This window comes from Platichthys flesus, chromosome 2, assembly GCF_949316205.1.
Source record: "Platichthys flesus chromosome 2, fPlaFle2.1, whole genome shotgun sequence".
NCBI classification, from domain to species: domain Eukaryota; kingdom Metazoa; phylum Chordata; class Actinopteri; order Pleuronectiformes; family Pleuronectidae; genus Platichthys; species Platichthys flesus.
This window is the reverse complement of record NC_084946.1, coordinates 10,144,099-10,167,111: the sequence shown is the minus strand read 5'-3', so window position 1 is coordinate 10,167,111 and position 23,013 is coordinate 10,144,099. Positions and strand designations below refer to the sequence as shown.

The 23,013-nt window shown below is 42.6% G+C and overlaps 1 protein-coding gene across 3 annotated transcripts in view; it reads left to right on the top strand.

The window, feature by feature from the left end:
• The window catches only part of slc2a9l2 (solute carrier family 2 member 9, like 2), a 118,976-nt gene that overhangs the window by 55,138 nt on the left and 40,825 nt on the right, over window positions 1-23,013 (top strand). For all 3 annotated transcript variants that reach the window (XM_062397500.1, XM_062397486.1, XM_062397492.1), the window contains 2 exons: window positions 13,790-13,891; window positions 14,630-14,705. In XM_062397500.1, the coding sequence (XP_062253484.1) occupies window positions 13,790-13,891; window positions 14,630-14,705 (178 nt within the window). The remainder of the gene's footprint in view (window positions 1-13,789; window positions 13,892-14,629; window positions 14,706-23,013) is intronic.

The following is a 23,013-nucleotide window of genomic DNA, read 5'->3' as shown; positions in this document are numbered from 1 at the left end:
CAATTATGTTAATTAATGAAATGTTGCCTTTTGATATTTTCAAGTTTTTGTCTTTCTATATTTCCAGTGAAAAGACAGCCTGCTCTCTACCCTGAACTTTATAACTGAAAATAATTAATAAATACAGCAAACTTTCTATGGATAGAAAGGCAGAGCCATCAACCTTGTTATCACTGGCAGTGGATTACAAAATGAAATGTTTTTATGATTCTCATTCAAAAATTGTATTTCAAATTGTTCTGGTTATATAAGTCTTTGTATACAAAGGAAACATTTTAAATGATATAAAATGAAATGATCTGCCTTTTAATGTATCTTTTCGCTGCGGGGAATATTTTGAGCTCAGGTAACTGTGACAGCACCAAATCATCAGCTCTTTCAGCTTTGGTGGGTGCCAGGGGTGCATGCCGTCTCCGGACGACCCTTTAATTTTGATTTCCATTACAGCTTCCATTCAAGCAGCAAATGACTCATGTTCCTGAGAGATAGGATGGTATGACACTATGGATAATTGCATGTTTGAATTTATTTCAGTGAAAATGACTGTATTCAGTTAAAATTCTTATATCAGTTGCTATAGATTTTCTATCATACTGAGGATAATCCAGATCAGACATGACTGAATGAAAGACTGAAAGAGCTTTTGGGCAGCTCTGAATTCTCATTTGCCCATTTGCACTGCTCTGCTCTGCCACCAATTCTTTTCAATGGCCTGCACCATGAAAGGAGGGGTTTTCACACCACTCCACACTCAAGTTCCAGCTGAACGCTGTAATGGACAGTTGCACGTCCATTACAAACAATGCATCCAGCCAGGCACAGAATGCAAAATGGAAGAAAAGCTGATTTGGATCTGTCTAAAGTGACTAAGCCAGATGCAGATGGAGCTGCACTGACATTTGTTTGTCTGGAAACAAAAAACCCTGAATGCTATGACATGAGTTTACATGACACATTGTCAGGTGTGTTTGAACAGATTGCTTTTGTGTAGTTGTGGACAATGTTTAAACCAAAAAAACGAAATCTCTGCTTGTTTAGCTCTGATTCCAGGAGGCAGCATGGCACAAACCACTTTCTATCTGAAAAGGTGTTAACACTGTGAATGTGTCACTTTGTGTCAAGCAAACATTCTAACGTTTTTTTTTTTTTTTTTTTAGTGAGACACAGCTGCAGCTTCCTGTAACCATAGTCAACTTGATATTAAATCCCTTATTCCCTTGTAAGTCTGCACAAACACATGAACATGTCTTTTAGTACTATTATTTTAGGTAAAACTATATTGTAGTGCCAGCCTGAAGTTTCTTATATTTGTCAGACTCACTGACTGAGATATTATCCAGTGTTTTTGCAGCATTGTCAGTCCTCAATGCTGCTGTCTTAGATCCTGCAATTATTTTTGCACCAGCTTGAAATTATAACATTTGGGCCGTGTTATCAGATAATTGTGATACTTGCCATGATCACAGAAACGATAGAGTATCCTGAACAGTTGGTCCTGTGAAGTGACCCTCGGCCAATGCTTTTTTGAAATTGTTGTGTCCTTTAGTTTAAGAACTTCTGGTCACCTGTTTTAGACTCTGTGTCCCTCATGCCATATTAACACAGGTGAACCAGTGTTCCTGTCTCAGTCAACACACCGGCAGAATGTAGAAAAATAAAATGAAAAATTTTACCGAAAAACTTGCAAAAGAATGGAACATAATCCATGAAAAAGGTTTGGCGAGAACATCAAAAAACAAATTTGGGAGATTGGGATTAGGACTTTGATCTGCAGCCAGATGAAGAGCGGACTGATGGACGTAGCTGTCAGGTGACTCACTTCAAACGCCAACATGAATCCTTCTGATTCCCAGTTTTCCCTCCAGCACAACAGCATCTCCCCATGAGCCACAGCCAATTCACACCATCCGTCTCGTGCTACTGATAACAAGGAGCCACGGGCTGTTTGGCTGGATGATAGACAGAGATGATCAGAATTGAAGTCACGGATCCATCAATTGTTGTACTGAAACTGTTAATCAATCTAACAAGTTACTGGTGCTGGACTGTGAATTTTTGCCGCATTAGATGTATGTAAGATCCAAATGTATCTTATACATTTTTCTGCATCTTTATTTTACAAACACAAGATATAATTTCTCATCTTATTTTTTTGACACTTGATAATATTTCAACACTGAGCAGATAACATTTGTATGAGCCTCATGTTCACAATCGGGGATGCTTTGACATCTGATGACAACGATTAATTTGATTTGTCTTTTCAGAAGCTTGAAATATTTATGATATTCAAATGAGCGTCTGTGTGCGGCTTTAAACTGCCTTTTCTTTCGCTTTTTCAATTTAATTAGCAAGCATCTGAACGGTGACTCTAATCCCTAAATCCTGTCATACGTGCTTCCTAATGTCAAAGAGAAGAACTGCATGTTGTATTCGGCTCTAACACTTATAACAATGGCCTCGCAGTGCTGCCATCATGCATGGAATATATTCTGACATGTCATTCAGAGATTTCACATGTTCCAGATCAAGAAGGTGGAGGAAAAAACTTCTGCAGAAAGCTCAGTATGAAGTAAAATCTTCTCATTCCTGTAAACATCCGCAAAATTCTGCCATAAAAGAGGAGTTGTCTTTCTGCTCTCTGCAGTTTGGTGCTAATTAGTTTTGGGAGTTCTCTGGCTCCGTGTGCACCCAGAAGACACCACCTCTCCTCATGTCCTTCTTCAGGGAAATTAAGGTTTGTTCCTTGATTGCAGACAAGAGAGAAGAAGGCAGCTGTCACTTAACAATTGTTGAGTGAAAATGAGAATGCCATTTTTAGATGATAGGATGGTAGTCCGTTCAAATATTATTTCATTTCTTGCGACCTGTTGTGTAATTATTATTTGTGTCATTTAACAGTGGAAGTGAACATATAACTGATCATAATTACCAGGGCAGTGTTTGCGCTAAATCTGTTCACAGAACCCTGGAGCTGAACCCCGGCTGTTGCACAAAGGAGCTGTTCATTAATTTAGTGAAGCTTAACTTAGTACAAAGAACCCCCGACTGGAGGATCGGTTGTCATTGCAATGTCACTTATGTCTCTGCCAATGCTGCCACAGAGTGCTGATCGACCTTCAAACGAATCAAATGTCCAAATCACACTGCACTTCCTTGGGCCCTGAACAATTTACGTCCTAAGCGAGAAGCTGATGAGATGGTCGGTTCTTGAGACATGCGTTACACCTGCTAGGGAGACTTCTCACACAATCTCGCAACACAATTACAAAAGCCACACAACAGATACGGAAAAAATGAGCTTTTGTTTGTAAAAACCTGGTTAAGCCAGTCGCAGCATAAAAATGGCTTCTTTTCCATATGAGGTGTTACGGTACAGGTCCGTTCTTCCTGCGGCTGGTCCAAGCATCTGTAAGTGGTGGTTGGCTTGAGCAGGTTTTCACAAACAATAGTTCACTCTGCTGGGGTGAGAGAGGTCCTTTCATTGTCAACATCCTTTGTGGCTCACCTGTGTTGTGATTGTGTTTCAGTTTTGTTGATTTTGCAGTTAAATTGAGGCTTTTGCAGTTGTGGTGTTACTTTTGCTTTTGTGTTGTGGCTTTTGTGTTCTTCGTTAATGTGCTTGTGTGAGCAGTCTCAGCCCCCTAAACATTCAGATTTCTGGATAAACAGGCAGATGTTTGGATAGATGTTTCTTGTGTTAATTTGTTGTCAGTGTAGCTGACATCATCTCCCACTCACCCATTGCTCTTGAACATCATGGTGTTTCACAGTGGTCACATTCAGTGCTCGCTTGGTATAGAGCAGGGTTTCCAACCTGTCTCACCAGTCCTCTGGGATGAATGGATGAAATGGATGAAAGTGTTCTTTTAACATCTTTTATCCAACATTTATTAATAAAGCCATCCAGAGCTGTCACCGTGCAGCATGATCACAGAAAGAGACATTAAACAGAATATCAGAATGATGCAACACGGCCACAGTGCAAAGAAAATGTCCTCAACAGGTCTTTGCAGCACGATGGGGGAAACTTTTGTTTTAATTAGATCATGTAAGGGCATTGACCTGCACACACAGGCAAGAGGTCGTCCATGGATCAGAGCAACTGGACATTTTCCCTGTCCCAAGCTAATTCAACACCCTCTGTTTTCACCGGCCTATTAATGCCCTTTTATCTTTGCTTGTGGTGGTTTTACACCTCTGGTGCAAGGACATCATTACTTGTAACTGCACATTTCTATGATAAAACAATTCCCTTAAAACCCTGTGCGCTCCATACCATAGAGGCCTGAACAGGAGGAGAGGTGGAAGGGAAACTGCAGGATAAAGACTGATCCCAGTAGAGGTCAGACCCACAACATTTTCTGTGTATCTCCACAGTTTCCATCCGAGACCAGCTGGTGGTCACTACACCCTGTGTATTTAATCATGTTCACCCGTACCAAACGACCACACATCACACACTTATAGAGCTCGATGTTTGAGTTTCAATGATGAAATCCCCTCTTGTATTTATGAGGCAGACAATAGCAGGTAAATTAAAATAATCTACTCACAAATTGACAAAAAATACACAAACACATTTCTTGAACAAAAAGAGCAGGAAGAAGAAACAGCTTATATTGCCTGCTCCTTTCATATAAATAACATTAATATAGAAGACCATTTCTTTTTTTGATTTCCTTTCCTTCACAGATCAATTCTAATTATTGATAAGCAGCCGTCATCACTACATAAATATTACTCAATAGCTTCACATGTTAGTTATTACTTTGTACATTTTACCAAGTTGAATAATATTGAGCGACATCTTGAACCATTTTCCCGAGAATTTCAGTTTCATAATCACAATTACATGTTTAAAAGAAATCCCCTCGCACTGTCAGTCATGTGTCTATAGAGAGAAAAGTGAGGGTGGCCATGCTTTCTGTCCACTGAAATTATAGTACTGTAAAAACACACACACACAAACAGACACACAGTCTTTCTTCTTGCTACAGCCTTTTTTCTTTCTAGGCGAAATTAGATAATACACCACCTAATGAAAACCACCAAAGAGGCCATGCATGCCCTGCACATGGGCTGTATATATTTCATTTAGTTTTAGTCTGACAAACTTTGTATATGTAGATTGTATTCATAGTAGTACATAAATAATACCATATCATAATGAATAATTGGTTATTCCAAAGAAGCTGTAGATTGTTGTTTCTGTTACTGTTGACATAAATACATTACTAAACTATATGATGTCAGCTCCTCTCCTTGAACCTTCACCTTATCGTAGTGGAGAGGTTTGCGTGTCCCTGTGAACCTGAGGGCTGTGTTGTCTGGAGCCTTGTGCTCCTGGTAGGGTCTCTCATGGCAGAGTGGTCTCAGGTGAGGGGCCAGACTAAGAATAGTTCAAAAACCCTCAATGAATATCGACACAAGAGGAGATGGGACCCAGCCCGGAGGAAGCCCGGGGCCCCCGTCTGGAGCTAGGCCCAGACGGAGGGCTCGATGGCGAGCGTCTGGTGGCCGGGTTTGCCACGGAGCCCGGTCGGGCATAGCCCGAACAAACTACGTGGCACCCCCCCTCTCTTCATCTCATGGGCCCACCACCTGTGGGAAGACCCGTTGGGGTCGGGTGCGCAGCCACATGGGTGGCAGCGAAGGTCAGGGGTCTCGACGGACCAGACCCGGGCGGCAGAAGCTGGCTCTGGGGACGTGGAACGTCACCTCGCTGTGGGGAAAGGAACCGGAGCTTGTGAGGGAGGTGGAGCGCTATCAGTTAGATCTGGTGGGGCTTACCTCCACGCACAGTCTCAGCTCTGGTACCGTACGTCCTGTATGGGGCTCCAGTAGGGGACTCCGTACTTCTGCTGGGTGACTTCAACGCCCACGTGGGCAACGATGGAGACACCTGGAGAGGCTTGGTGGGGAGGAACGGCCTCCCTGATCTGAACCCGAGCGGTCGTTTGTTATTGGACTTCTGTGCTAGCCATGGATTATCCATAACAAACACCATGTTCGAACATAAGGGTGCTCATAAGTGTACCTGGTACCCTAGGCCGAAGATCAATGATCGATTTTGTGATCGTGTCATCTGATCTGAGGCCGCATGTTTTGGACACTCGGGTAAAGAGAGGGGCGGAACTGTCAACCGACCACCATCTGGTTGTGAGTTGGATCAGGGAGTGGGGGAAATTTCCGGATAGACCTGGTAAGCCCAAACGGGTAGTGCGGGTGAACTGGGAACGCCTGGAGGAGGCCCCCGTCCTATGTATCTTCAACTCACACCTCCGGCGGAGTTTTTCTGGCATTCCTGTGGAGGTTGGGGGCATTGAGCCGGAGTGGGCGGTGTTCAAAGCCTCCATTGCTGAAGCTGCGGCGGCTAGCTGTGGCCTCAGGGTCTTAGGCTCCTCAAGGGGTGGTAACCCTCGGACACCGTGGTGGACACCGGTGGTCAGGGAAGCCGTCCGATTGAAGAAGGAGGCCTTCCGGGATATGATATCCTGGAGGACTCCTGACTCGGTTGCAGGGTACCGACAGGCCCAAAGGGCTGCAGCTGCTGCCGTGTCGGAGGCTAAGCAGCGGGTGTGGGAGAAGTTCGGAGAGGCCATGGAGAAGGACTTTCGGTCGGCACCAAAGTGTTTCTGGAAGACTATCCGGCACCTCAGGAGGGGGAAACGGGGAACCATCCAAGCTGTGTACAGTAAGGATGGGACTCTGTTGACCTCAACTGAGGAGGTTATCGGACGTTGGAAGGAACACTTTGAGGAACTCCTGAATCCGAATAACACGCCCTCTATGTTGGAGGCAGAGCTTGAGGTTGATGGTGTTTCATCGTCAATTTCCCTGGTGGAGGTCACTGAGGTGGTCAAACATCTCCGCAGTGGCAAGGCCCCAGGGATTGATGAGATCCGGCCAGAAATGCTAAAGGCTCTGGGTGTTGAGGGGCTGTCATGGTTGACACGCCTATTCAACATCGCGTGGGAGTCGGGTACAGTGCCAAAGGAGTGGCAAACCGGGGTGGTGGTTCCCCTGTTCAAAAAGGGGGACCAGAGAGTGTGTGCCAATTACCGGGGCATCACACTTCTCAGCCTCCCTGGTAAAGTCTACTCCAAGGTGCTGGAAAGGAGAGTTCGGCCGATCGTCGAACCTCAGATTGAAGAGGAACAATGCGGTTTTCGCCCCGGACGTGGAACTACGGACCAGCTCTTCACTCTCGCAAGGATCCTGGAGGGGGCCTGGGAGTATGCCCATCCGGTCTACATGTGTTTTGTGGATCTGGAGAAGGCGTATGACCGGGTCCCCCGGGAGAAACTGTGGGAGGTGCTGCGGGAGTATGGGGTAAGGGGGTCTATCCTCAGGGCCATCCAATCCCTATACTCCCAAAGCGAGAGCTGTGTTCGCGTCCTCGGCAGCCAGTTAGTTTCGTTCTCAGTGGATGCTGGTCTCCGCCAGGGCTGCGCCTTGTCACCAATCCTGTTTGTGATATACATGGACAGGATATCGAGGCGTAGTCGTGGTGGGGAGGGGTTGCAGTTCGGTGGTCTGAGGATCTCGTCACTGCTTTTTGCAGATGACGTGGTCCTCATTGGCTCATCGGCTTGTGACCTTCAGCACTCACTGGATCGGCTGGCGGCCGAGTGTGAAGCGGCTGGGATGAGGATCAGCACCGCTAAATCTGAGGCCATGACTCTTAGCAGGAAACCGATGGATTGCTTACTCCGGGTACGAAATGAGTCCTTAGCCCAAGTGAAGGAGTTCAAGTACCTTGGGGTCTTGTTCGCGAGTGAGGGTACTATGGAGCGTGAGATTGGCCGGAGAATCGGAGCAGCGGGGGGCGGTATTGCGTTCGCTTTACCGCACCGTTGTAACGAAAAGAGAGCTGAGCCGCAAGGCAAAGCTCTCGATCTACCAGTCGATCTTCGTTCCTATCCTCACCTATGTTCATGAGGGCTGGGTGATGACCGAAAGTACGAGATCACGGGTACAAGCGGCCGAGATGAGTTTTCTCAGAAGGGTGGCTGGCGTCTCCCTTAGGGATAGGGTGAGAAGCTCAGCCATCTGTAACTCGGATTAGAGCCGCTGCTCCTTTACTTAGAAAGGAGTCAGCTGAGGTGGTTCGGGCATCTGGTAAGGATGCCCACTGGGCGCCTTCCTTGGGAGGTGTTTCAGGCACGTCCAGTGGGGAGGAGACCTCGGGGAAGACCCAGGACTAGGTGGAGAGATTATATCTCAACACTGGCCTGGGAACGCCTCGGGATCCCCCCGTCAGAGTTGGTCAATGTGGCCCGGGAAAGGGAAGTCTGGGGCCCCCTGCTTGAGCTGCTCCCCCCGCGACCCGACCCCGGATAAGCGGATGAAAATGAGATGATGAGATGAGATGATGTCAGCTTTTAACTTAAAAGTAAAATCATAACACAATTCCTACCATATGATCACAAATACTTTTTGATATGCATAACTTAAGGTAATGGCTATAGACCCACAGAATATAGATGTATCTGTATTTACCTTGAACATTTTTCATTGGAACCATACATGATGGACTATGACATCCTCATGAGATCACTGACATCATTGGATATAAAATTCTTATCAATATAAGCTTTAATTGTAATAATAACAATCTCTTATCTTGAGATATATCTTCTTTTGATCTGATCACACACAAACACACACACATACACACATACACACACACACACATGCACGCATATAAATAAAAAACATAAATGTGATAAATTTCATCGCCACCTGGGTTCCCACATGACCCAGTTAGTTTGTGTGTGTTCACTGTGTGGCTCCTCGTGTTCACACGCACACACACTGTAATCAAACTCCTTTGGATTTTGCAGTTTACGCAATCTTCATTTGTTTTGGCTGTAGGAGGCAACCAGAGCATGCACCTTGTATCCAGTTGCTTTGGCTCACTCTGAATACATGAAGGTTAGATAAACAAAAAAATCTAAATTAGTTTGACCTCCTGTGACGCAACAGCTTCCTGTCCCTAGCGCTGCGACAATGCACGCTGGAGTTAGACCTATTGCGACGCAGCAAAAAATAAGCAGGTGTGTAGAAAATATATGGGATGGCTGGATGAGTCAGTCCAGCCTGTTGAGTGAACTGCTGTGTTTCTGTTGCAATGCGGAGAACTGTGACTGGAACACGGTCGTATGATATATATATATATTTATATATAGAAGGGTTAGGGCCATTTGCTTGTGCATGCGCGCTGTGTGTGTGTGCATGTGTGTGTGTGTGCGTGTGTGTGTGTGTGTGCGTGCGTGCGTGCATGCGTGTGTGTGTGTGTGTGTGTGTGTGTGTGTGTGTGTGTGTGTGTGAGTGCGTGTGTGTGTATGGTGTGTGATAGTTTAGACACATCGATTTTAAAGCTCATCTGTCACAATCTCTCCATTAGCTTTGTATGCATTCATGCTGTGGGAGAATTTTTCATCTCATTAACTCTGAATGCATCATTATTCATCAGTGACTCATTCATTCAACACTACTGAGATCAGTTTATATAATTTATACTTTATTTATTCAGTAAATATTCAGATGATTCTAACACAGCTAATATTACCTCTTTGTGTAATAAGTTATGGAGGAAAAATAACACTCAAAACATTTTTTGAGTTTTTCTTGAAGCAGAAACGCTATCTGTTGATCTGATGCCCCCTTTCCTTATGTCCCGCTGGGCCATCGCCTTTTCACTGCAGCGTACTTGTCACTACACGCCGGGCTAACATACGAGAAACCATGGTGTGTGTGCCACCACCCATTAAATCACACATATCCAGCTGTGTCTTCACACTCTGTAGCCCTCAGGCAGAAGAGCTAAACACAAAAAGCCTTGTAGTAATTAAGATATGTAGAGAATATTTTAAAAATACATTCATATTTGCCTCACTCTTTAAATTTGTTTTCAATCATATTTTATCGATAAATACTCTTTTGTAAATGATTGCTTTGTGTTAACTGTGATGAATTTTCAAGCTTAAGTCATTTTTAGGCCTGTGGACGTTGTCTTTACAGGCTGTACAATTCTCCGCAAATAACTACTCCTCCAAAGGCAGGAAGACAATCTCTGATGTATTCAGCTATACTGACAGATTGAAGAGAATTGGTTCTCCATTAAGTACCTTGTTTAAATAGCATATCTTTCCACTAGAGACATCACAAATCCCCTCACAGAGGAGATTAAAATAAAGGAAGACATATATACAGACAGAGGGCATAAAAGACACAAAGGCAATCATTAATAAGTAGATCTGGGCTATAGTAGACCTCTGCTGCAGGCATGAGCTGGATGATATAGAGCTCTATAGAGCTGATGATATTCTCCTGAGTTTCTCCTGTCAGCCCCCTGGTAAGAACTCTGGACAGTGTCCAAATGAACCCATATGAGATTATCTGAACGATTCACCATGAGCTAAACTAATAAACGTAAGAATATAAATATCTCTGCGCCAGCCCTCGCCTGAACGCTCCGGAGGTTTTCTTGTTGTTGAAAATGCGTTTGAGTCCTGCTGTATTCTTTATATGTTAAAGGAAAACTCCAGATATACTCTGGACCCCATTGAACAGATGTTATATGTACGTCTTTGTTTGTTAATTGTCATTGGTGTGACAAATAAACACAGCACCATTATGTCAATGTGATTCCTGATTCACGTCCTCTCTCAAGGGTTTAACCAGGGATGGTGAAGGGCCAGTTGAGCCTTAAGGTTGGGCGACTCATCTTCAATGGCTCATCTGTTTCTTGATGTGATGAATAATGACCAGACACTTAAGTCCTGCCCACTGCGAGGGGCTGCAGTCGCCATGTCTGACCTCCTTCAGGTCTGCCAACAAGTGGGATATTGGATTTTGTATTTTGACATTGAGAGAGAGTGGTCATTTGTGGTTCAGTGTTATTCCTGAGCACAAAATAGACACATTCTTTTTAGTTAGACCACCATCAGACTTTGTCACTGTTAGTCCTATTAACATGTGCAATAGACTACACAGAAACGTTGTGTGTATGTGTGTGTGTGAAAAAGGCCTATAAGGTTGTCCATAGACTCCATGTACACAGATGAGTGAACACAAGCTCAACAGAAGCAAGGACACACACAATAACACACTTTTATGTGTTCCAGTTTTTGTGACTGGTAAAAGCACAACGGTCCTGCAATCAACTGACACTTCAGCTCTGTCCCTGCTCTTTAAGTTATAGGGTCGTACGCACTCACACAGTTTCACACTAACACACACACAGAGGCTCGTAAATAGTCAGCCTCTTATGCGTTTACAGACTTTAATGAGCTGCAGCTTTGCTAGTGTGGATGGCATGAATTTGTGTGTGTGTGTGTGTGTGTGTGTTGGTGTGGGAGGGTTTGGAACAGCAGAAGTTGTGATCTTGTTTCCACTTGATTAGGTTGTCCAGCGTCTCCCCTGCACCCCACATACCCACATATTAAAAGCCCCCTATGTGTGGTTTCCCAACCTGGCTCTACTCGGCAGCCCCACTGTCGGGGTACACGTTCTGTAAAAACACCAGTGACCTTTTCCACAACCCTGTGAAATCCCACTGGTTTGGTGAGTTGAGGCTATGAATACTTAATGCCCCGAGGCCATGGAGGAAGCAGACCTGCAGCTGAGGCTGGAGCTTTGCTAGGGGCTCTGTACGGTGCTCCACGGTGCTCCACGGTGGCTGTGAATGAGTCAAGTCTCCATGTCATGCCCCCATGTTGGGCAAGAAGGGACTGTGGAATTATGGATGAGCTGATCGGTATTATTATGTATGAGTCAATCTTAATGTGTATTTCGCCGTGTGTACCATATAATGCATTATATATAGGGTCTTCTTCACCACCAAATTTGTTTCAGTAGAATTTATTGGTTCCTTGAAGGGTGTTATATGATAAGCTGCCTCTGCCTTCAGCAAACCTTTGCATTCAAATTTATGTTTTCTGGATTATGAGTAATGCTGCTATACAGTTGCAATCAGAAATATTCAACCCCCCAAAGATTTTAAGGATTTATCAATTAATTTGACACAATCTTGTTCTTTGATCAAGATTCTGCTTCGAATACCTTCTTTATGAGTGATAAAGAAAATCAACACGGAAAATGCATGATGTAGTATTTGTGTGTAGCAGTATATTTTGTCAAGATAGCCATGTCACAATTATTCAATCCCTATATAATATTGTTGTTTTTAAAGCTGTCTGACAGTTTTTTTTGTCCTAAAGTTGAGTTGAAACATTATTAAGCCTTTGGGAACTCTATATATAAACCCCACCCATGAAGGTATTCAAGGTGAGTTGCAATCATGGGAAAGACAAAGGAGCTTACAGAAAAGCTGAGAGAGGAGATTACTTCATCACACCTGAAAGGCCTTGGGTAGAAGAAGAATTCCCCAAAAAATGATGTTCCAAGAGACACAATTGGGAACATTATAAGGAAGTTTACAACTGATGGAGCAGCTTCAAACATGCCTGGCCGTTGAAGAAAGCCCAGCATTTCATCAAGGACCCTCAGCAACTTAGTCAGAACAACTCAGATAAATCCCTGTGTGATTGCAAGACACCTACAGGATGACCTGATGAAGGCTGGTACAAGTGCTGCAGTGGCAGCTATAAGACGTGCACTGAATAATAAAGGAGTTAATGGCCGGCTCCAAGACGCACTCAGCTCTTGACCACAAGCAACATCAAAAGTCGACTAGAATACGCCAGGAGGAATTTGGATAAGCCTACAGAGTTTTGGGTGACAGTTCTATGGACTGATGAAACCAAACTGGAACTGTTTGGACGTATGGACCAGCGGTATGTCTGGCATTCTGATTGCAACTGTATATCACACACAGTATGTCTTAGAGAGCTAAGGAGCTGCACAACCTCCCAAATAGATGCTGGATATAGATCAGAGAGGGATATGTTTCGTCTTCTTTGTTAGAACAATTAGAAATGCTGAGATTTGATAGAGCATACCTCTGCCAAGGCTAACACCCCATCTCCATATGTTCAAGAAATATTCCTAGATCCGCCCCCTTAATTGCATTTGCTCCGAAAGTTAATGGGTATTTCCTGGGTCCGAAACCCTCTCCAACCAATCAGCTGAAATTAAATCATGTTGGGCCAGATTTCACAAACTCAGAGATATTAGTCCCCAAAATATGCAGATGATTTTTTGTGATCTGGATCCATGAATTAGTGAAAAGGACAAAGATCACTCTACCATAGCTATGTAAAAATACCATAGCTACTTCTTCCAACTTTCATGCATGATACTCCTTTGAGCAGTTTTTCGATATCCTGAAAAAATACAGACAAAACATAACTTCCTTGGCAGATGTAATTGGCGATAATTTCAAATCAATAGCCAGGTAAATATGATTGTCGTAGTTCGGCAGGTATTTAGTTATAAACCCTAATTGAAACTTTGACCTGATAATGGATCAAAGTTTTCTGGACACCATGAAACTCACCAAATTCCATACAAACCCCTCAAACTGTTGGGCAGTTATGACTGTTGGGTCTGTTGCCAGCGTAGGGACACTGAATAAATGAGGACAAGTCATTTGATCTCCAAAGTCAGCAAGTTTCATCCCCTGGGGACCATAATGTTTAAACTTAGTCTCGACAAAAGTTGACGGACCAGCCGACCATCTGCCCTCACACTGTCATCCCGAGTGCAGTGCCAAGTAGCAATATCTTAAGATAGCTCTGTGATCACACAACAGTGGCATAGACAACCCTGGGAATGCGTCTGATATTAAATTTCTTTTTTGTTTTTGTCCCGCCTCCAGGGTTTGGTAATAGAGCGAATCGGCAGGAAGCGACTCCTCATTTTTGGGTTCTCGGCCATGGCCGTGTTCTTCAGTCTCCTCACAGTGTTCCTCAATTTCCAGGTAAGCGGCTCGTAGTGTTCGGCACTGAGCTCAATCAAGACACACTTCAGGGATGTATTGCATAGTTGCTCAGCAATGAGGCCCAATTTGAATGTGAACAAATCCCTGTCAGGACTGCTACTCTGTGTCAATGTTGAAAATATACATGACCTCTTCAAAACATAATCTTAGTGACCATTTGGAGCTTTTAACAGTTCAAGTCACCCATTGATGCACACATTCATATAACGCTTCTATACACAGCACTTTGTTTCTATCGCACAGTATCATACACTGGTGAAAGCCATCAAAGGCAATTAATGGCTTGGTATCTTGCCCTAACACTTCAGCATGTAGACGGGGGTGGGGGGGGGGCTTGGGATCGAACCACGGATCATCTGGTTAGTGGACAACCCTCTCTACCTCCTGATCCCATATTCATATATCATGATTGGCCTCATACAGCTTAACAAGGCGCGAAATCCTTTTCCCTTAACCCTCAAGTGAGGAAAAACCACCAAGGTTCCCTCTCTCGTGAAGGACAGAAGTGCAATAGATGTCACATGTAACAGAGCAGATCATCACGATAACAAAATGAGAAACGTACAAAAGAAACTGTCTGACAGAGATGAAGGGAGCAGAAGTGACAATTTACTAAATTATTTGTTATTATCCTGTTTTTCTGAGGATATGGACTTTGAATAGAAGCAACGTAAAATATATGCTGACGTGCGACCCTCTGTGTCTCTCTTCTCTCAGGAGAGCGTGTCCTGGATGCCCTACCTCAGTTACATCTGTATCCTGGCTGTTATTGCGTCCTTTTGCTCGGGTCCAGGTAAAATCATTGACCTACATTTCCAGCTTAGATTTTTCATCGCTCTTACCCTTTTCCTAATTTTCTATAACAATCCTTCCTCAGCACTCCACTTCACTTGAAACTGCATTTTAAAGAAACTGAGAAAAAACACTTTTTCTGTCAGATCTCTTAATTCCAACGTGGCCTCATCTCAGTGGAATCGTTGATGAATGATCATCATCCTCAACTTTATAACTAGCAAGAAAGACACAGGGCTGTAATTGCAGGGTCTTTCATGATATTAAAACAACTTGAGTTTTCATCCAACTGGTGCGTCAGTAATTAGAATCCCAGTGGAAGGTGCTGCATTGTATTAGTGTGCCAGACGGGAGCCATAAAGTATAACATAGCATGACTGTATCCGCACTGTGGACAGTGTGAGTGTGCACAGCGGATCCTTGTGGGACTTTGACTTTGTTTCAAGGTTAGGCGCCGGCTGTCGTCACACATATACATATAAGTACATTTTGGAAAGCTGTCTCTGCAGGGAGCTGTAATCCAATCAAAGAGTCCTGGGTATCAGGAGGAGTGGTGTGTGTATAAACGGACACTCTTCACAGTGATCGCACACAGAACAACTACTGGGTCTAGATTTCCAAGCCCGATGGACATAGAAAGGTCAAACCCCCATACACACACACTCACACACATATGAAATTGAAGGCGGCCTCTATTAAAACGCCATCAGTGCAGCTTTTCATTCATTGCCTTGCTCAGGTGCACTCGTGTGGGAATTGTTGAGGGAGGACAGATCATCTCCCGTTTATTTCCACTGCACGCCGATGATTTATGGCTGGTTGAGACAAACGAAACCCTCTCACTGCCGAAGAAGGTCGGGGGACTTGGAGGGAGGAGATGAGCAGAAAGTGCACATGAGGGATTACCCCAGCGGTGCTGCGAACATGCGGGTGGATAAACGAGGGGGCCATGGTTTCTCTCAACTCATTTCCCCATGCAAACAGTGGCATATCAATGTCAATAATCCAAACACCTTGATGATGTGACTCTGTGAAAGTGTTTTAGAAATGATGAATTAAAGGGCATAGCTGCAGTGTTTGCAGTCTTGCCGGAGTTACTGCTTCTCTAATCCGAGCCTGAAGATTTTATACCTTGCTCCTGTAAATAAGTGCAATACACAGAACACATGCCACAAAAAGGTGGAGAAATGGCTTCAAACGCTGTCAGTATGCTGTAAACAATCTATGATCAGTTAATAATAATAATAATGATTTTATTTGTATAGCGCTTTTAAAAGGTACTCAAAGGCACTTAACATGGTAGAAACCGTGAGAGTACAAACAATACCACCTAGGTAACATTATAGCAATTAAAAGACAGTTATTTTACATAAAAACAATTATGTTACATACATAAATCACAGACTAAAAGCAGATTTAAAAAGGTGAGTTTTGAGCCCATTTGTGAAGGAGGTGAGTGAGGGAGAATGTCTGAGGTGTTGGGGGAGATAGTTCCAGTGGGATGGGGCAGCGATGAAGAAGGACCTGGCCCCCCAAGCTCGGTGCTCGGACAGGGTAACAGGGATGAGGAGGTTGGTGTTGGTGGATCTGAGGTTGCGGGTGCGATTGTGTCGGTGCAGGAGGTCAGAGAGCTAAGAGGGGGCGAGCTTGTGGAGGGTTTTGCATGTGATGATGAGAAGTTTAAACTTTAGTCTTTGTTGAATGGGGTGAAGGTTTTGAGGGACGGGATGATGTGGTCTCTGGTTCCCATCAAATACCACATTTTTAAAATGTTATAAGAGAAGTCAATATGATATTTATCAATAAGGTTTTGTTACACAAAAATAAGATAATATTCATATAATGACATTATTTGTAACAATTCTTTATTAAAATGTCAAAAAATGACTATACCTGTGTTACACGTCTGCTTTACCAGCGGCTTGGTCCGTCTCTGTTGTAATCCCCTTCGAGCAAACGACGTAGGATGCAGTTAAAACACTCTGCTAGCCAGTAGGATAGTCAGCAGTTTTTTTCCTTCCATACTTTTTATTTATAATTTTTCAAGTTTATTCAACATTAATACCTCATCTGTGAACATGATTTGTGCCTGACTAGTGTCAGGCTACCGACAGTGGAGGTGAAAAAACCCACCCCCATGATCCCATCCAGCTTCATCTAACTTGTTCTTTGGTTATTGAGACCTCTCGTGGTCAGAGTCATGTTACCTACAAATTGCTGATCTGCTCAACAAGTAATTACAGTTATCTTAGTGATGAGCATTATTATTTTATCTCCAGGCGTAAAAAGACAACAGATGATTCTGTGTCCAGTAGTGACAGTATAACAACAACAGTTCTGTGGCTTAGGTCGCAGTTCTGTGACATGAACATCTCATCTGTTGTGGAAGCTTTTTCGTTCCTTCTGACTAAATCCTCATTATTTGAGATTGCTTGAGTTGTATTGTCACTGAGACGCATCCGGCCTCATTAAGCTGCAGCCGGCAGCTTGTGTTAGTGGTAAATCCAACACCTGGAGGAGAGGATCTTTGAGCAGTGGCATCTATTACGAATATTTACAGTCTGATTTGTTTGCGCAGTGAGGCCACGCTACATGCCTTACCATGCTGCGTTAGAACCCTGACATCGATAATTGGTGGACCAAACTGTGTTTTTCCATCTTTTTTATATATTTTTTTCCTTCTCCTATCCCTTGAACTCTTTTTGTGAGACTATACACGAAACTCTTTATGCCAACTTCTACTTGATGTGTAAATATTCCTCTGGTGCTCCTCTCTCTCAACAACCTTGGTCCCTTTCTGCCTCATCTAAGAGCGCGTACTGTAAATTGTCAAGATACAGCCGTACCGTACCTGCCCACTGGGCATCCTGACTCTCCTCCTCTGTGACACACCTACCTGCTCATGGAATCAGCCCCCCCCCCCCCCCCCCCCCCCCGCCAGCACAGCTTTCTGTACAGTGTTTGGTACTTGATGCATGAAACCTTGTGCAGGTGAAGTGTGCCCTGTGATGTGTGAGGGTCCTTGTTCTCCCTGTGAAGGACGGCCGTATTCACAAAATCAAACCCTTCCCTGTTTGTTTTGAAGTGGTCTATTAAAACGTCCTTGTTTATATCAAATTATATCAATTTTAATTCTGATTATATATTATATTTTACGTTTTGACCTCTATAGTAAGACAGCATATTAGAGACTCTTAAAGGGATGAAAATTGATTTCAAGAATGCGGTCTTAATATTAAAAGAATAAAGTCATCATATTCCCATAAAAAAATGTGTAAATATAGGGGAAGGTGTAATTTTATGTGAATAAAGTCGTACTACTACAACAAAAAAGGTTAAGAGAATGAATGAATAATTGCAGAGGCAGAATATTAGTAATAGATCCACATTATCATTATCAAGTATCGCAACCTCAGAACGATTCAGCACGAAAGTTAAGAAATAGCCACATGGACTAGCCACATGGAAATAGCCACATAGATGTGAAATAGCCACATGGACCCCTTAAATCGCACTGTGTGCAATTTAAGGGGTTTCTTTGGTTCTCAAGACAAGATGATCCTAGTTCTCCTTGCTCGTTTTTTTTCCGTCAGTGAAAAAAAAAAACACAGTTTTCTGTGTATTCTGTGCTTTTTACTCTAATGGTACTTGTATTGTATTTAATTTCACCGACTCTTCACTCTGCACTCTGCACTCTGCACTCTGCTCCCAGTCCAGCCAACCAAATATGAGGTACAAATATTTGTTAGGCTGTAAAAGTCAAACTTGTCACAGTGTCAGCCAAAATGTGAATGATACACGTCCCGAGTGGCCCACTGGTGCCAACTGTATCAGAATGACCAGGGTCATAAGTGCCAAATAGAAAACTTTTTAGCAAATCAGTTTGCGTGCAGATATGCTGTAGTTCTATACAGTCAGTGCCAAGGCAACATAATTCATCTACTGTATAAATTGGCATTGCAGAGACAACTTTGCTGCTCCATCCACTTCTGCTGTACATCATGCATTATGGATACAATGCATCATTATTTTTATTTAGCTGTTATCAAGCTTAGTCCAGAGATGCTTTACACTGAGAATAAACTACTACAAGATGAAGGTGGTCCCTCCTCATGAGATTCCATTAGAACAATTTTCCAGAAGGTAACGTTTGAAGGACACTGGCATCCGTTTTAATTACTTCACTGTTTCTCTCCTTTGAAGAGCAGAACCAGATTTTTTTTTTTCCTCCTCTCACACAATTTGGCAGGCGTACTGGAGGTCCTTGGCTTTGTGGCTGGCTGCTTTGTCAGTAAAATGATTACAGGCTTGAGTGAAACAGGATAGATTAAAATCTGGATGCTGAAAAGTGTAATTTACTTCCAGTCGCTTCTCAGTCCTCCGCCAGACATTGGAAAGCTGTCATGGTCGGGGGAAGCCTGTTTTGGATGAATTTGACTCATGTCACCTCAAAAGTAGAAACCAGCTAGTTTTTAGGTTTGATGACGAAAGGTTTGTGTTGTTTTTTTTTCAGTGGGGAACATGCAAACATTAGTAGAATTGTCAAGCTTCTACTGAGCTGGTTGTGTTTTTGATGGATTATGTATATCAGCTTTTGAGGTCAACTACTAAAGAGAGATAAGTATATAACAAATCAATTCTTGATCATTCACACACTGTAAATCTGACAGCCATTGTCAATTTCATTAGTTGTAGCTGTGGAGCTTATATCTATAGTATTATTAACACATGGACACACATGACTTCTGCCAGGTTCATCATCCTTTTAATACTTTATTGCTAAAAATATTTAATCTCAATATACCTACAATCATAAAATGTAGACTTAATGTAGATTGCCCTTTTTAACAAGCCTTTCAATGTGTTCAGGAGCTGTGTTTTCTGAGGGGACCGGAGCTCCCTTTCTCACAGCCTCTGGGTTTTCACACTTTGCAGACCTTTCAAAGACACCTATACGACACTAGAGGAAAGGAAAACACCATAAATATTTCCTTTTAAGATTTAGTTTGTCCAGTGCAACAAGCAGGACTGAAATAGTTACTATTCTGAAAATGTCAAAGAAATGTGAGCCTGTCGTGTGGTTCACTGACAAGCTCCTACTCAGTGTCGCACTTCCTACTTTCAACAAGCAAAACAAAAGCAGAAAGTCAATTAAAATATGTTTCTGCCCGATATTCGAGCTGCCACGTCTGAATACATACAAAATAATTCCAACTCTGTCTTTATGCTATTACTTTTCTCATTGCATTCTGTAAATCTCACTTTAAGTAGACTTACATGCAATAAGAGACAAGGTTTAGGTTGTAACCACGTGAGTAATTCAGTTCTCAGAATATCTTCCTAATTACAATGAGCTTTACCTGTGTTATTAAATATGAAACCCTTAATTGAGATGGCCGGAAGTATATTTTCCCCTTTTTCTGGGAATGTTCTCACACATTAGCCCACACATAATAGCTTAATTATAATACCCCTACTTATTTATATATATGTGGCTCGATAAAACAAGCCACATATATCACTAATATTTGTTGGCATGCAGCATGATCATTGTTGCGATAGATTGTCTTTCATGCTGGGTCTATCTCATCATGTTGGATTCAGTCTTAGGGGACACATCTGTGTCACCATCTTATCTTCACATGCCCCAGATATACAGCTGCAGCCACATCATTTCAACCCTTTTTTTGCTAACAATGTGTTTGTTCCGGATCATATGTTACAGTGGTGCGATGAGACAAAAAAAAACAACCTTCAGGCTGAACCTGCTCTTTTAAAGGCTTCTGCACCTGGGAGTTATATCCTAGGTTGGCACAGCCGCCACCTGATGATGGATCGCACCGGGGGCAGCGGGAAACAATAATTCAGGCTTCTCGTCATCCACTAGGCCGATCATTTTGTGGACTAAGCCAATTTGTTGACGTATTTTAAAGCAGACCACTTATAAACCTGGCAAATGTTTTTATCTGGGATAAGTCATTTATTCAGAGACCTGTGTAGATTAAAATTATTGTTGTGGCAGTTAATTAATTAAACATTAGGTCAGGAGCAGTATTGTGCTTTTTATTGATTGACATTATCCAATGCAAAGTAGATGTATGAAGAGAGTGGCAGTAGCAGCCCTGCAGCAGCAATGGTGTGGACAAGGTATACTTCATTGCACTTGATGCACGAGCCCTGACAACTGATTCCTGCTAGTTATAGTTTAGATTTGCTGTTGACGGCACAAGCCAAAACAACGAAGCAACAAAAAATGTCCTGGTGTTCCAGCTGAGGGAAATAGAACAAGAGAGAAGACAATATTGAAAATACAACTAATAAATGTACAGTTTAGATTCACATTAACCTTTGTCGCCAGTCATTTGAATCACAGGCTGCAGTTTTGTATTTGTGTGGCTGCTTACTTGTTGATATACAGTTGAGGTGAATGACAGGGTGAGTAAGTCTTTTGAAAATCATAAATAAAATATGACAACTCCGCAAAAGATAGATAGTCAGATAGAAAGAATAACGATAAAGTATAAAAATGTTATCGTCAAAAAATCCTATTTCAGAGATAAACTGAATAACAAATGCCTCCTGTGAGCAGGGTTTGTTTGTGTAGCCGTATATTCCTTTGTGCGGTAGAGGAACACACTGTGTCACATTGTTGTTTCACAATGAACACAATACACTGATGTAATTAATGAACAGCTTATTAGTGTGTTTTTAAATGCTTTTCGATGACTTTGGGTCCACTGCCTGAGGCCATGGATAACATGAGCCTATTTGCAACAGGACTTGATGGGATGGATTAATGGTTGGTTTTAGACACTATAGATATAGATTAGATAAATATTTTCTATATAGATAGAAAAATAAAACCCTTGACCTTCAAGAAAACTGCATTTTTGTCAGTTTAATCAATGTCATGTTTTTATTCATATTTATGTATGTAGGTTTCCCACAAAAGTGTGCATTTAGTTTTAAATACAGTGTAGAGATTACATAAACAGACACAAAGTAAAACTCGAGCCGAGATTGGCAGACTGGAAAGGAGGTTGTAATTATTCAATATTCAAACCACTTCTTCCCCAAAATACTATTTTGAGCTCCAGTATGTTGCGATGTGAACACATTATATTAAAGCTGTGTAATTGTGGAATGATAAGCATGAGTAACAGATGGGCAGCAGCCAAGTAAAATGTGCTGCAGGAGTGGCCCGAGACATTTCATTTCATCCTGGTTTTCTTGCTGTTAATTACTGGAATATATTAGAACTTACAATACAACATACAATTAAGTGAGTTGTCCATATTCAAAGTTGTATATTATGAGTGAAATAACTATGATTTCATAGTTAAAGTCACTGCCAATGTTTTTCCACTACACCATTAAATCATTAGTACCATTAAATGCCCTCACACGCCTGCTGTGGTTACACCTACAATCAACCTTCCTCCCATCTGCCTCTCGTCTGCACCACTCACACACATGATTTTAATTGGCATGAGCCTGTAGGTGTTTTCACACAGAGGCAGATTTTCATATGGTTACAGTGGCATGATTGACAAGTGGAGCTCCTCTTCCTAGCAGTGGAGCTGCAGTGAGGAGCACCCATGATGAAGATTTGTCCCCTCTGGTTACCACTGGATCCTTTTACTGCTGCGAGCTGTAACTAGGACTCAGCACATAGGTTCTGTGAAGCTTGTACAGCCTTCTCAAGGATGAGATCTGAACAAATGGTGAGGAGATCATGCTTTGAAGTTTCGGAGGAAGGAAATGGTGCATTACATTCCCAGGATTTATTTTCTGGATTTATTGGATAGAAGGTGCGGTTGTAACAACTGACATTTAGGCTTTTTATAATTTTTATCACATTGAATTCTGTTGCCGTTTAAAACGAAGAAAACCAAACTTTGTTTGATTTATACTTGATTTAAAGATTCCTCTCCTTGTCCTCCTCCTCACACCAGGATCAAAATGTAATCTCATTAATTCTGAATGCTGATTTTCTTGCCGTCTCTCTGGTTGAGTCACATTCTGCCACCTTGTCAAACTAGAGACATCATCTCCCTCCCAGAGCTGTTTCCCAGCCCTTATAACGCTGCTGCCTATATATAAAAACTAACAGGACCATGAATAAGTAACAAGCTAATACATGATACAACAGCATCATACTATGAGTGTTTACTTTCTGATACAGTGTAAAACCTAAATATATGTATATGATATGATATAGGAGGGTTCAGGAGGGATTAATAGAGAGAACAGTGGTCTGTGGCCACCACATGCAAAGCGATTCCCTTTTTTGGGGTTGTCTGGCTTTT